At 48.6% G+C, this 16014-nt stretch overlaps 1 protein-coding gene across 1 annotated transcript in view; it reads left to right on the top strand.

Annotated features, from left to right (window-relative positions):
- Positions 1-16014, top strand: part of ROR1 (receptor tyrosine kinase like orphan receptor 1) — a 402488-nt gene that overhangs the window by 364129 nt on the left and 22345 nt on the right. The window contains exon 8 of the mRNA XM_055139263.1: positions 14910-15121. Within this exon, the coding sequence (XP_054995238.1) occupies positions 14910-15121 (212 nt within the window). The remainder of the gene's footprint in view (positions 1-14909; positions 15122-16014) is intronic.

Here is a 16014-nt window from a genome sequence, read left to right as displayed (position 1 = left end):
CATGGACGCATCCCAGCCCCTCGAGCCTTCTCCCCAGCACTGTCAACTGTGTCTAACTCTAGTCTTTAATCCATGATGTGTGAGTGTGTGCATGTGTGTGTGCATGTGTGAATGTGTTTGTATGAATGTGCGTGCATGCGAGTGTGTGCATGTGACTGTGTTTGTGTGAATGTGTGTATATGTGTGTGTAAGTGTGCATGTGTGTGAGTGTGTGCATATGCGTATGTATATGTGTGCGTGTGTATATGTGTGAGTGTAGCACTGTTGCACTGTCGTCCCATTGTTTATCTGTTTGCTCGAGCGGGCACCAGTAACATCTCCAATGTGAGACTTGTTGTGACTGTTTTTGGCATATTGAATACACCACGGGTAGCTTGCCAGGCTCTGCCATGCGGGCGGGATACTCTCAGTAGCTTGCCAGGCTCTCCGGGAAGGATGGAGGAATCGAACCCAGGTCGGCCGCATGCAGAGCAAACACCCTACCCACTGTGCAATGTACCTGCTGGAGCAATGTGTGAGTGTGCATGTGTGAATATGTGTGAGTGTGTGGTGTATATGTAAATGTGTGAGCGTGTATGTATGTATGTATAAATGTGTGTGAGTGTATGTGTGTGAGTATGTATATGTGTGAGTGTGTGCATGTGTGTATGTGTGAGTGTGAATGTGTGTGAATGTATGCATGTGTGTGTGCATGTGTATGTGTATGTGTGAGTGTGTGCATGTGTGAATGTGTGTGAGTATGTGAGCATGTATATGTGTGTATGTGAATGTGTGCATTTGTGTGTGTGCATGTGTGAATGTGAGTGTGTGCATGTGTGAGTGTGTGTGAGTGTATGTGAGTGTGCATTTGTGTATGTGTGTGCATGTGTGAATACGTGTGAGTGTGTGCGTGTGTGTGTGCATGTGTGAGTATGTATACGTGTGAGAGAGTGTGTGTGTGGTAGGTAAATTGAGAGATGGATAGGAGAGAGGTGAAGAATAACTTTCCATCTTTAATGAGTTGTGAGCTCTCGTAGCACAGATTTGAAATGAGCTTTTCCTCCTCCCTCCTGTACGGGACGGAGTCCCGTGGGAATGTGCCTGCATTCTTTCGTTAAGTCAAACTTAAAGAGATTTCAAACTCTCCATGGGGTTTCTCATTTTCCTACTGATAACTTTTGTTTTCGTTTCAACTAAGTCAGGGTAAAGGAAGTCTAGGCCTAATTAAATGCAGAAAGTGAGCGTTTGTTGTACTTTCTAGAATAAAGAGAACCTTCTGCCACAGATTGTTTTATCTGGGCATTTGCACTCTGAAACAGAACATAAAATTAAACACGACCAAGTGTGCTGGCTCTGAGTTCTGGGAACTGGCTCTTCTGGGGCCCGGGTGCGGGTCGGGTCGGGCAGCGCTGGGGGAACCTGAGGCGGGCAGAGGGAGGCTGCACCCTGACTGTCTCACCTTCCCCATCTCACCCTGGGAGTGCTGAGTGCTTTACTCGGTCAGCCCCTGAGACCCTCCTGTGTTGAGCTGCGGACTCTAGGAACAAGCCAGGCCAGACCATGCCCCCGTGGAGTTTACAGGCGGAGAATCAGACCCGACCCGTCCACAGCTGTCCACGCCCTGCTGTCCCCGTCCTGCTCTCTCACACTCGTGCATGCTGGTCCCTGCTTTGCATTCGGGGCATTCTCGCTAGGTGCTAAATACTGTGCTAAGTTCTTTCTCTGTGGGGTTGTTGTTGTTTTTTTCCAAATAGGTTTAGAGGGAAGGTTATACCTGACGATGCTCAAGGCACCAATAGCAGTGTCGGGGGACACACCCACCCAGGGCTCCCGCATGCAAACCCCGTACCCAGCCTTCTGAGCCATCTCCTAAAACGTAGCCCTTCTGCTTCCCATTAGCACCAGGGCCAGCAGCGTCGTTGCTGCTCAGCGACATAAGTGGAGCAAACTCACACCCCCGTGGCCACGGAATAGAGCCACGAGCAGCATTTTACGGACGGAGAGGCTGCAGCACGGCTTCCACGAACGCCCAGATTCACACCAGCTCTACTGAGTGCCAGCCCTCTGCCCTGCCCAGTGCCTCCACTGTCTAAGGAGCACATTTCTTTGTTCCTCAGACTTTGCCGAGGAATCCGCATCCTTTCCCCCATGATGAGAACTCTCGGTCTTTGGGATGTTCCCGTGGATGGCCCCTCCCTCATAGCTTCAGAGGGGCAGGAACGGTGGCCCGGGGCCACAGAGAAGGTACCCAGGCTCCCCTCACCCCACAGCTCCCTGCCAGCACCTGGGCGCTTGCCTTTTGATATTGTTCAGTGCCGGCTCTCCTCCCGCTGGGCGTCAACTCTGAGATCCTGCCCGCAAACCGTCCTTGACTCTGTTCTCACCTCCAGCCCCCGAAACCTCCAAGTCCAAGGATATTGGAGAAGAAACACCTGCCTCAGCCCTTTCCTCCAGCCTCCATGCATGCCCCCTGGTACCCCCTGACCCCCCAGTGCGTGCCCGGCAACCCTACTCGGGCTAGTTCCAGGGCCAGTTTCTTGGCCTGCTCCTTTCGCAAGGCCTGTCTTCTGTTCCCACGCTGTGTGTTCTTCCCGCGCCCCCCTCCCAGCTCTCCCCCCGCTTCCCTGCCGATACACTCTGTGTCTTCTTCCTTTCCTCCCCACCCCAGCGAATGACCAGCCCCGACTTCTTTCTTCCTCAGCTCCTCTGCGGAGCCAAGTCTTCCAGCCTCGCCCTGGTGTTCATTCCTTGCCGTGTCCCGAGCCACATGTTCCACCCGGAGCCACGCGTGGGCTCTCCTCGCGGGGAAGGTCTCACCTTCTCCTTCTCCAAGCACCCACCCCCCTCCAGCCCCCACCCCTGTTTCCAAGTGGTGGTCTCGTTTGCGAGCTCCCCGGAGGAGTGCCTCACTGAGGAGTGCCCACTGCCAGGGCAAGGAGGCCTGAGCCGGCTCCCTCTGGAGTGGACACCCGTGGCCGGATGCTTTGGAGTTTCCTTTCAAGTCCCGTGTGCTGCAGGGCACGGTGGCCCGCGCCATGCCTGCACCGCCCCGACTTGCCCCATCACCTTCCGCGTGCCCGCCCCGGTGCTGCTTCGTCACAAGCGATTTTATGCACCGTGGGGCTTCCCGGTCCGGGACCAGGCAGCTGTTTGCCAGATTGCGAACGCTGCGGTTTTTAACTCACTCTGTCAGCAGCCTTCAGCCGTGTTTCATTGACGGCCTGTTGGAAGGCAATATGTCTTTCAGCCTTTTCTTCAGCCCCCAAATTGAACGTTACAGGGAATCGGAGGGCAGGGAGGGGAGGAGGAGGAGAAGGGACTCCGGCTTGGTACTGTGTCAAGCCTTCTGGAAGGGTTATTTTTATGCTCCAAAGATTTTTCGTGACATAGTTGGATCTCTAGTCTTTGTAGATTCCTGACACAGGAAAGAACCACAGTTACCCCCTGACTTAGAACGAAGTCACGGTCCATAAAGACTTTTTTTTTTTTATCCTCCAATACTTTTCTCTCCAAGTTTTTATTGCCTCCAGTGTGCGTGGCATCGAAGATGGTCCCGCCTTGAGCCGTGCGCAGCTCTCGACGTGCAGAACCCACCACCCTGGCGATGGGACGTGCTCCTCGTCACCCCAAGCCCGGGATGACGGGTTCTGACATCCCACCGCCATGCCTGTTGCTCTTGGCTTTGTATCAGTCAAGGTTCTGGCAGGAAATGAAAGGCACCGGGGAAGAGACGAAGGGGAGTGTTATAAAGGGCCTATTTATAAAGGTGTTGGCAGAACTGGGGAGAGGAGTATGGTGCTGGGCTGGTGGAGCAAGACCGGGAAGTGTTGCCATCCCAGGCCTCCAATGCCAAGGGCGTCTGATTGGTTCCCTCGCCCCGGGGGGCACAGCTGAGGGCGAAGGGGAGCTTCCAACGTCTGCTATGGACGCGGGGAGGTGGACACAGCCAAGTCTCTGCAGATCAGCAGCGAGGGAGCCAGAGAACAAAGATGTCATCCCTCCCTCCTCCCCTTTCCTGAAGGCTCCCATCCTCCCAGTGCCTCTACGGCTCACCTGTGTGGAAGCCGGAGGGCGGAGGGGTCCGTTGAGAGTCTGCACAGGGGTCAGCCTCCACACCACGTTGAGGAAAGCAGTGAGGCTGAATCTGGGCGTGAGGACACTCAGGGCAAATATCTATGGCTGACTTTAGACCATTGATTTATAAGATAGTCAGAACTAAGGTCCGGGGGCTGGGGATGTAACTCAGTGGCAGAGCACGTACCTAGCATGTAGGAGTTGATTGACGTCCCGTCGCCAGGGTGGTTAATTCTTGTGTTTGATTTCCAGCACCTCAAAAAACATTGGAGCTAAAAATGTGGTAGCTAATGGTAGAGAACTTGTGTTGCATGTGTGAGGCCTTAGTTTTGATCCCTGGAGTTGTGTGTCTGTCCGTGTGTATGTGTGTGTGTGTGTGTGTGTGTGTGTGAGAGAGAGAGAGAGAGAGAGAGAGAGAGAGAGAGAGAGAGAGAGAGAATGCAATGAAAGAGAGTCAGAATTCAATGGGGGCATCACTAAGGTATAACATCTCAGTTTATAAGACCATAGACGCTGGACCAGGGAGATGGTTATAGGTCTGAGCACATGCTTTGCCTTTTGAAGCTCACCTACCATCATTGGCACCATACAGGCCCCTGAGCACCATTAGGTATGGCCCCAAAACAGAGGAATAAATTCAGAGACCAGTACCCAGAGATGGCCGTCTTGCTTATCAACTGATCCGGTTTTTAACCTCCAATGCAATTTGTGATTCAAAACAGTGGACAGATATTAGATCTATAATGTGCTCTTTGCTCTAAAGAGCGTGTGACTCTCCTATCTTTTTTTCACCCACCTTCTTCTCTGCATGTTTCTTGCTTTTTTAACAAAGCTCTTCTAAAAACATGACTTGCGGTGGGGGAAGGGGGTGTCTTTTATCTAGATCAGGGAGAAGAAGACTGTTAGGTTCTTGATCAAGACCAGAATTGACACCCAAAAAAGGTATTTAGTGGCTTTAAATGCCACAGATGAATGTTCATTCTGAAGGAATTGCTTCATGCTGTTGTTGAGCTCAGTGGTCACCACCTCCTTCCTCTTCCTCATGTCTTCTCTAAAGCACATTAGTCGTGTTTTGCTTGTGTGGGCTTGGATTATAGCAAAAGTTATTTGGGAGATTGACTTCATGATGAACTGAAGCTAGATTTTTAGCTCTAATTGCAAGTTTTAATATTCTAAATTTTCAACTATTAGTTTTGGATCATTGTTTAAGCCAGTTGTGCTTGATCCTCTGAAGTTTTATTTCTATAGTCCATTCGAGTGTATTTCCTGAATTCAGGTCATCTTTAAGTTTGATAAACATGTTGCCATCCGGTACTAAGCGGTCAGGTGGAACAGGCAGCATTTCTCAAGATCAGATCTCTACAATTTGACGTTGATTCACTAAGGGATGCTGCTAGAGTGTAGTATTACTTAGTGTACAGAGCTATCTGATATTATTTGTCTGATGCCAATAAGATTGGCACCTTCATCCCCCTTGGGGGCGGGGGGGGGGGGTTTGGTCACAGAGAATGAGACAAACACCCAAAGAGACTGACAAACACACATGGACTGTTCAAGCTTTAGGGTCACCTGGGAAGCCTGTGGTCTCATGGGCCAGTCATTTATTCAATACAATATCCTCCCCCACCACTCCAAGCTCCCTACAGGTGAGCCATGGTTAACAGAGACAGTAGGACAGTTAGTAAGCACATCAGTATTTAGTAGGTACACGAAGATCAGAAGTTGGGGTATTTTTACATAGCTATCAGAAGTGACCCTTAAAATATAAAGTCTTGGCAGTTTCCTACTCTATGTTGTCTCTACATCTAAGAGACCCTAAATAGCCAAATTCTATTCATGTCTAGTGCACATTTGCAGCCAGAAATACTTGTCATCTATCCTAGTCTTTCCTAATATTTTGTTCTTTCTAGGGTATACTTTTGTGAACTCTTTTTATTCCCAGACATAAACTATTTCACATGGTGGCCTCTCCCATCCTAGGGCTGTTGCTTGGTTGGTTGGCTTGGTTTTTTGCTAGAGGGATGAAATCCCATAATTATTAACTGAGTTTTCATATTTTGGGGAGATGGGACATACTTGGCAGTGCTCAGGGATTACTCCTGGCTTTGTACTCGGGGATCATTCCTGGCAGGGCGCAGAAACCATATGCAGTACCGTGGATTGAACCCAAGGTCAGCAACGTGCAAAGCAAGGGCCTTCCCCACTGCATGATTTCTCTGGTCCTGGTTCTTCATCTTTTATCCCTAAGGACATCACAGGTCACCTAATCCACGTTTTGCTTGTTTAAATGTTCTTGGCCTTCCACTCAAAAATAGTTCTGTCAAAATAAAATAGGTTTCTGCAACCCATTGAATTTTACTTTTCTTAAAGACGAGCATGATTAAAAGGCATGAAAAAGACTTCAATAGACATTTCTTTAAATAACTTACACAAAGGGTCAACAGGCTTATGAGGAAGCACTCAATAGCACAAGTCGTTAGAGAAATGCAGATCAAAACCATAATGAGATGTCACCTCACACCTAATTAGGATGGCCCCTATTTGGAAAAAGAGAGCAAGAAAATAGCAAGTGTCAGTGAAGATGTAGAGAAATGCGAACCATTAGGCACAGTTGCTGAGAAAGGAAAATGGCAGAGCAGTAGAAAGCAGAATAAATCGTCCTCCAAAAGATGAAAAGAGAATTACTTACGTGAGCCAGCAATCTCACTTCTGAGTCTGAGTCTATAGCCAAAAGAACTAAAAGTCTCATCGCAAAGAGATCTCTACACGGGCCTGTTCATTGCAACCTCACTCCTCATAGTTAAGAGGAAGAAGCAAACCAGGTGTTCACAGATGGATGAAGAGAGAAAGATGATGGGTACTTACCTGTTGTGGAATAGTATCCATCCTTTAAAAATGAGGAAATTCTGAATCATGCCATAACATAGACAAACTTTCAGGACCTTAGACTGAAGGAAATTAGGTAGTTATTAAAGAGCCATTCTCTGTGATTCCCACATGCCTAGAGTCATCAAATCATAAAACGAACATCTCATTCTCTATGACTGCACAGCAAAAGCCGTCAAATTCATAGAGGAAGGAAATACAGAATGGCAAGTGCCAGGGCTGGAAGAGGGAATGTGGACCTGCTGGCCACCAAGGTCAGCCTCTGTTTTGCAAGATGAAGAGCTGTGGAAACTCATGGTCAGCGGCATGCATGTCCTTCGCTCTGCTGAGCTATGGGATTAGCAAAGGCCATGTGGCAAGTTTGTGATGCATTTCTTTTTTGGTCAGAAGTAAAAATAAAAATATTAGCTTAACTCCATTTTATAGAGGAGAAAAATGAGGCCCGGGAATTTAAGTATTTATTTGTTTGGGGCCACATCCTATGGGTACTCGGGCCTTATCCACAACTCTATGTTTGGGGATTGTCCCCAGTGGGGCCAGGGACCAAATCTGCAAGGCAAGTGCCTTAACCACTGTACTATCTCTCTGGCCTCGCCCTGAGAATTTAAAGAAATGGCTGGAGAAGTTTGGATTCCAGAAGGAATATTGGATTCTAGTTGTTAACCTTTATTCAGTTGAGGCACCATAGTTTACAAAGCTATCCATCTTTGGCTTTAGTGTTCCAACACCCATTTTTTTCACTAGCATTCACTTCCTTCCACCCATCTTCCAGGTTCCCTCCCCGCGCCCCATCCTTCTTCTATGGCAGGCACCTTTTATTAATTTTTTTTAGGCACTGTACTTTATAGTACTGCTATTGATATGTCTCCTGCGTATCACTTTCCCACTTCGCAGCACTTCCTTCTCCAGAATACCCCTTCCGTCCACCACTGTCATAGCGCTCCCCTGCCCGCCCTCCCCCAAGCCTTAAAGATTCCTCTGGCTTCATTGTCACAGAGAATTCTGCTTATGTTTCCCTCAGTCTAACTTAACGGATTCAGCTCTGCTCTCAAGGGCTTTAATCCATTTCGATTTGGCTTTTGTGCGGGCAGATGTTAGAAAGGGGTCTATATCCATTTTTTTGGCAGGTGGTCGGCCAGTTTTTTTCACTCCCCACTTGTGAGAGAGGATTTTCTCACGCCACTCCATGCGTTTATCTTTTTTACTGAAGATTGTGAAGTTACTAATACTTTTTTTTTTCAAACTCACAAATTTGTTACTACCCCTTTTGGGGGGTAACATTTTCTTGTCAGAACAATTTTAGTTACTGAATGTGGCACTTTCAGAGCCATTTAAAGCATTCATTCGGAAGTAAAGGCAGCAGCTCATCTACTTAACTATTTTCATCATAAAGCCAAGAGAATTGATGGTGGAACAGAACGTGTCCACCAGAGACCTATTTACTACGTTTCCCTCTGGTTCCCATGGAAAGGGCACGGCAATCATTAGCATAGACCCTTTTCTACCACAGACCAACTTAGTTTATACTTTTCAACTAATAAATGGCATGAGATTTAGTTGTTTTCCATGATTTAATTTTTTTTTTCAGGCTGGGATATAATTTGACTCCATTTTCTTTGAATTATAAGGTGCTGCAAGCAATCTTCCCAGATTTGCCATATTTATGATCTAAACGCTTTCTTGTGGAAACTCAAATTAATATCCCAGATGATGTTTCACTTCATAAAAGTAAAATTATATTTACCTTGCTTTAAGCCCCAGGACAAGAATGGCGTATTTTCTCCATTATATCTAATTACTAATCAAAGGATTGAATGTCATTGTAAAAATAAAATAGGAATGTCAGATGTGAACTGTGATACCAAATTGTTGATTTTTGAAAGGAAATTGATCATGTGATCTAGACTAAATTGCTGGTTTCAAAAATCCCAAGTATTTAACTTGATGTAACTAAGATGTGCAGCTAACTCTTAAACAGTTATTCCAGATGATTAAAAGTCTTCACCATCCTAATTTTCAGCCAATTTCCTTCGCCATGCATTGAAGGTGTCTATTACCCTTTACACTGAACAGTAAAAATAATACCCATTGGCCTAATGTGATTCTTTGTCATTGCATTCCTGTGCAGGAACTATAGAATTCTAGAGAAGATGATAAACACCAATTCCACATAGGATTTTAATAATCATTAGCAATATACTATAAAAAGCAGAGAGACTGGAGGCAGACAGGCCTGTATTCCCATCCAGCCTACAACTCCCTTCTAACTCGGGCAGATTATCCTTCCTGAGCCTCAATCATTGACGTAGCACCAAAATGCTGGGTTGAAATGAGAAAGTTTAAATGTGAGGCGGCACCAGAAAGATAGCACAGTGGGTAGGGTTTTGCTTTGCACACGGCCCACCTGGCTTTGATCTCTGGCATCCCATATGGTCCCCCAAACCCCACCAGGTTAGCGCAGAGCTGAGCACAGAGTCCTAACCCTGCTAGGTGTGCCTCCCTCAAGAAAACCAACAAATTAATAATAAATAAGATGTGAGGCCATTAGAAAGAGATTGGGTAAATGTCAGCTTCCTAATTTTCCATGAGTCAAGTGGGTTCTTCTGTGGAATGTTTTTATAATATTAAAGTTTTGTGTTTTTTTTTTAAAAACAGACACTGCTCCCTTTCCCCCTTTTGTGGCCAGCTGAGCTGTCTCGGGGGAATAAGTGTGTTCTAGCCTAGGTTTCCAATAGAACTGGGTTGTTTTCTGTCACTGCCACATGAGCGCGCATTGTTCTGCCTGATTATTTCACTTGGCAAGGGAACATGTGTGCATTTGCATATCCTCAGTGTAATCAGAAGGAGCCAAGTTTGGCCGTGGTTAAAGGATTTAGCTCCTTGAAGTTTGTTCTCCTGCACATGCACCAGGGACTGGACTTGTCCCTCGCTGCTCTCCCCTGTCAGGGGCATTCCCAGGTGAATTATCTGATTGGGAAGAAACGGAGACAGCATGTCCTTTGTTTCCCAGACAGGTGAGAGCCCTTCCTGTTCCTAAATTTAAAAAAAAAAAAAAAGAATGAATAAAATTTTGGGTCCCCACACACTGATGCGTGTTACAGAGATACCAAAATAGCCACCTTCCTTTGGTAACCAGTTTCCTCCCAGTGATGGCACTCAAGGACTGGAGCGATAGCACAGCGGGTAGGGCATTTGCCTTGCACACGGACGATCCGGGTTGGATTCCTCCGTCCCTCTCGGAGAGCCCGGCAAGCTACCGAGAGTATCCCGCCTGCACAGGCAGAGCCTGGCAAGCTCCCCGTGGCGGATTCGATATGCCAAAGACAGTAACAACAAGTCTCATAATAGAGACGTTACTGGTGCCCACTTGAGCAAATCAATGAGCAGCGGGACGACAGTGCTGTAGTGATGTCACTCAAAAGACAAGAACAAGATTCTCCCACAATCCTCCACACACCCTGTTCCCAGGGCTTCCGGGAATCCATATGCCTTTTATGTTAATACTAGTCATGCAGTTGACAATGGCAAGACAGTGGTTGATCTGGCGGGCTCTTTGATGAACGCTAGAACTTACGAGACCCTACGGAGGTGGCTTGAGACATGGCTAACAGGTCCCCAGAATACAGAGTATAGTCCTGGGGGTTGTTTCTCCCAGCCCTGGGCTTTTATCAAGCTTTTCTCTCTGATTTTTCTCCTATTCTAACGAGAAGTGGTCAGCGTTGGTGCTGGGTTGTAACGGTTACGGGAGTCGATCTGCCCCATGTTGCTGCCTTGATCCTTTACGGATCTAGGAATCGGATTCATCATTCCCATTTTACCCCTGGGGACTTCCCCACTGAAGGCTGCAAAATGATGAAGGCAGTCCTTCCTTCTTTTTTAAATTTTGGGGTTTCGGGGACACTCTCTGCAGTGCTCAGGGGTCTCCTCTCAGTTCTGTGCTCAGGGGTCACTTCTGGTGGCTCTTCAGGAGCCCTGTGCAGTGCCAGGATTCAACCACAGTTTGCCACGTGCAAGGCAAGTGCCTTAACCCTGCCCGAGCCTCTCTGGCCTTGATAAAGGTAATCTTAAGGGGTTTCTGACTTTAAAAGGTCCACTTCCCTCATTCTGTTATATCTGCGTACGCGTGTGCATGCGTGCGTGTGTGTGTGTGTGTGTGTGCGTGTGGTGTGTGTGTATGTGTGTACCTGGGGTGGGCCCTGTGGGAGTCATCTTTGCAGGTGATTAACAGTTTCCACCCACCCACAGCCATGCAGACACATGATTACTCCCACTTTGCTGCTCCCGGCCGTGACTTGGAGGCCTCCAAAGATGCCTGGGGCATAGGGCTGCCTAAAATTGTCATATGGAGTGAGGACTTGAAAGTAGCGTATCTGGAGGGTGTGGGAGCAGGCGGGGAGATGCTAGTGAAGTAGCAGTCTCCATCCTTTCACACCTATAGACCAGCACCGTCCGTGGACCCGCACTTGAATGCTGGCTCGGCGGGCTCAGTGGCCCGGCACACACAAGGCGGCACGTTCAGACCCTGCTGTCACGGCAGCACCGAGGCCGTCTGCACAGCCCCACAGTCCAGGGCCCCGGGTGAGGGCTGGAGGGGAGTGAGGGGCAGTAGCACTTCAGGCAGAGTGTCACGATGCTCCACTCTCCCCGACTCCTGCCTCCATGAAACCCAACTGCCCTGCCCTAGAAAGTAGATTTGGAGCATGTTTTTCAATGAACGCTATTCTTGGGGCTGGAGCGGTAGCACGGTGGGTAGGGCGTTTGCCTTGCACGCGGCCGACCCAGGTTCGATTCCCAGTATCCCATATGGTGCCCCAAGCACGGCCAGGAGTGATTCCTGAGTGCAGAGCCAGGAGTAACCCCTGAGCATCGCCAGGTGTGACCCAAAACAAAAAAAAAAATTATTGAATCACTGTGAGATTCAGAGTAACACAGCTGTTCGTGATTGGGTTTCAGTCATCTGGGGTTCCAACACCAGTTCCCCTCCCCAGGCACCTTTCCCACCACCAGTGACCCAGTTTCCCTCCCAGCACCCTCCCCCTGCAGGCCTGTCTCTATAGCAAGCACTTTTCCTCTCTCTCTCTCTCTCTCTCTCTCTCTCTCTCTCTCTCTCTCTCTCTCTCTCTCTCTGGATCCCTTTCTTTCTTTCTCCCTTTCTTTATTTCTTTCTTTCTCCCTTTCTTTCTTTCTTTCTTTCTTTCTTTCTTTCTTTCTTTCTTTCTTTCTTTCTTTCTTTCTTTCTTTCTTTCTTTCTTTCTTTCTTTCTTTCTTTCTTTCTCTCTCTCCGTCTCTCCTTTTAGTGTTTGCAATGCAGATACTGAGAGGTTAGCATGTTTGTGCCTTTACCTGTCTTCAGCATGGAATTATTATTATCCAGAATGACCATTTCCAGCTATCTTTGTCAGAGAGGTCCGTTCTTCCCCAGCTATTCTTCTACTCCAGACGTGACCACTGCTATCATCAGTTGCGTTTATTATGTGATCTGTCACCCAACCCTTCCTAGGGGGAGTCTCGGGAGCACGGTGCCCCTTCCCCAGCACTGATGGCCCTTTCCGGCTTCTTGCGTTGTGCCTGTCATGAAGGAGATGGGATTCATTACTGACTCATCACTTCCCCGGGAAGCCGAATGCGAAGAAAAGGGATGTGATAGTCTGCGTCCCAGGGATTCTCAGGGTCGCCTCGCCTCTTCATTCACGCAGCCACTGTAGCATTTGCAGCAACATAGATTTCTTTTTTCTGTGTCTTCCCGGTGATACAGGAGTTCCCGGTGAGAAAGGCTCTGCTGCGTTTAATTTGGTCTTTCCAGCACACGGAACGTGTTTGGCAACAGTAGCTTTTGTTTATTGACTCCCGAGTTGAGTGGGAGGAGGAGTGAATGGAGGAGGAGTGAATGGATGCACTGCCCCTGCTTTTAAGTAAATAATCTCCGAGTTTTGTGTCAACCTACACCCCGGTCTGGGTTTTTGTAAAGCAAGCTTGCATGGTTTTCCGTGATCGGGGCGTTTTATTCTGTCACCCCTGGAGTGAGCCGCCCCCCACCCCCATAATTCTTGTGTCAGCAGCCAAATAATTCATTCGTGATCATGTATGCCCAGAGTACTTCGTTTTAATGGGCACACGCAACCTGATTAAAAGAAAAGTATGTATCGTAGTTCTGTATGTATTATTTTTTTCCCCAAGTAATGGTCCAGCGAATGTATTAGATTTCAAAATACACTTCAAAGCATCAGCACTCGTAATTCCTGAGATACGGCGCTCATATGAAACCATTTAGGAGGCATTCTTTTTTATTATTATTATTAGTGAATCACCGTGAGGTAGTTACAGACTTACAAACTAACTTCCGTGCTTACATTTCAGTCACACAATGGTCAAGTATCCATCCCTCCACCAGTGCCCATTTTCCACCACCAATGGTCCCAGCATCCCTCCCATCATACCCACCCCAGTCCCCTCCCCCCACCCGCCTCTGTGGCAGGCATTCTTAGGAGGCATTCTTGGGTTCTTACACAGTGTCGTTAGGCGGTGATGCCGTGCTGGTGGGAGTCACAGATGTCATCCAAAATAGAGACTTCACACTGGGTTGGAGAAGAAGCACAAATGATCGGCTCGTTCAAGGTCACACAGCTAGCCAGGGCGGGGCAGCCTAGATCACAGGGGCCTGCATTCTCAGTAGTGTTAAGGCCCCTGGCACCAGGATTCTCTATAGTGGGGGATTTCGGGACCAGGATTCTATATAGAGGTGGATTCTGCATCGATATCTTTTTGTTTGGGGGCCACACCCGGTGGTACTGGGGAATTGTTTCTGGCTTTGTGCTCGGAGCTCGCTCCTGTCAGGCTTTCAGGATCACATAGGGTGTCGGGGATCGAACCCTGGTCAGCTCCATGCCAGGCAAATGCCCAGCCCTCTGTACTGTTCCTCCAGCCCCTGTGCAGGTAGACTCTGGGCATTGCAGTCCCGACTCCCAGCGATAGCCCCAACATGCATTTTTAAGCACCGTCTGTGGGTGGGTCTGGGCCAGGGGAAGAACCCTCACCTTCGCATCTGTCTGCTTTCGCCTCAGGTATAGACAGCTGTGGTCTGCAAACACAGCTCTCTGGGCCTGCACTGGTCTGTAGGCATAGAAAGGTCAAAATTCACACGTCCACTACCCTTTCCTATCACTGCCTGTATGCAGGGCAGGTGACGAGCTGCAGGTATAAAATGCTGGCGAGGGCCTGGAGCAATAGCACAGCAGGTAGGACATTTGCCTGGCATGCGGCGGACCCGGTTCGATTCCCAGCATCCCATATAGTCCCCTGAGCACCGCCAACTGCCAGAGTAATTCCTCAGTGCAGAGCCAGGAGTAAGCCCTGAGCATCATGGGTGTGACCAAAAAGGAAAAAAAAATTGCTGCAGAATGTCAGTGGCACACAGCCCACTGACACAGTGTTTAACTTTGAGAGTGTTCAGCAGTTATGGGTCCACTCCAGAAGAGGCCAACCTTCTTGGGGGACCCCCCCATATGTTCGCAGGCTTTCTGAGGCACCTTCTCGATCCCTGAACACAACCTTCCAAGCATCCGTGCATTCTGGTGAAGGTGTGATCGAAATAGATGGTAATAAGCAAACATGCCTTTGTCCCTTTCCAAGTGGGGTCAGGTGTTCAGAAGATGTGGAGATGGGCTTGTCCAACCTGTCCAAATGGTCAAGCAAATGCCCCGGCTTTACTGTTTCAAAGAAGGACATTTCGGGGACCAGAGAGGCTAAGGATTAGGTGGTTACCACATCCATGGCTGATCCCAGTTTGATCCCAAGCACCACGTATGATCCTCTGAGCTCAGAGCAAGGAATCCCCCCCTGAGCACTGGCAAAACAATGAAAAGGGAAACCAGTGACGGAGAGTTAGTCCTCTCGCCCCTCCTTCTGCAGTGACGGGTCGTGCCTGCCAGCGGCACTGGTCTCATGTTGGCCTTTTCCCCTTCCACACTCAGATTCAAAGGATTCCAAGGAGAAGAACAAGATGGAAATCCTGTACATCCTGGTGCCCAGCGTGGCCATCCCCCTGGCCATCGCTTTGCTTTTCTTCTTCATCTGTGTCTGCCGCAACAACCAGAAAGCAGCGTCCCCGCCTGTCCAGAGACAGCCCAAGCACGTCAGGGGCCAGAACGTGGAGATGTCCATGCTGAATGCCTACAAGCCCAAGGTAACCGCCGGCCCAGGGCGGGGTGTCTGCAGGCTTCCTGCTGGGGCTGTGACCGTCCAGGGCTGGGGGGGGCAGGGGTAGTAGCAGCCTCGGGTACACGTGGGGTGCTTCCTGTTCGTCTGTCTGTTTGCTTACGAAGGTAGGTTCCAGGAGGGTGCTGAGTGATGTGAATTTGTATTCATGTTGAATAGCAGGGTGTGAGTGGGGAGGAAGTTGGGGGGCCAGAAATGGGACGAATAACTTTGGGATCCTCTGAGAGAATCTCCCCCAGGCCCTCAGGATCAGAGTGGGAGTTCTGCTTTACCATTTCAAAGGAGGAAATTTCGGGAACCACAGAGGCTAAGGGTATGGTGGTCACCTCATAGACGGCTGATGCCAGTTTAATTCCCAGCTCCACATATGGTCCTCTGATGGAGCTAGAGCAATAGCACAGCAGGTAGGGCATTTGCCTTGCACGCAACTGACCCGGGTTCGATTCCCAGCATCCCATAGGGTCCCCTGAGCACCTCCAGGGGTGATTCCTGAGTGCAGAGCCAGGAGTAACCCCTGAGCATTGCCAGGTGTGACCTTAAAAAAAAAAAAAAGCATATGGTCCTCTGAGCTCAGAGTAAGGAATTGTCCCTGAGCACAGCTGGGTGCAGCCCAAAAACAAAACAGAAAACAAAGAAGGAAAATTTGTACACTCCTCTCTCTTTCTGCAAGATGGACAGACGCACACATGGGGAGTCAGACAGAGAAATTCAGTTTTGTTCACTAACTTTAGTGCCCCGAACTCCTTTTAGGGCATCATGAGTATTCTTATGACTACCATAATGTACATTTCAACTCTTATGTTGGGAGTTCCTCTCTCTATTTAATTTTTTTTTCTATGTCTAATCTTGTCTAAGGTCTCA

This window comes from Sorex araneus, chromosome 5 (assembly GCF_027595985.1).
Source record: "Sorex araneus isolate mSorAra2 chromosome 5, mSorAra2.pri, whole genome shotgun sequence".
In the NCBI taxonomy this organism is placed as follows: Eukaryota; Metazoa; Chordata; class Mammalia; order Eulipotyphla; family Soricidae; genus Sorex; species Sorex araneus.
Note: the sequence above shows the minus strand (reverse complement) of the source record. Positions and strands in the feature narration are given on the sequence as shown.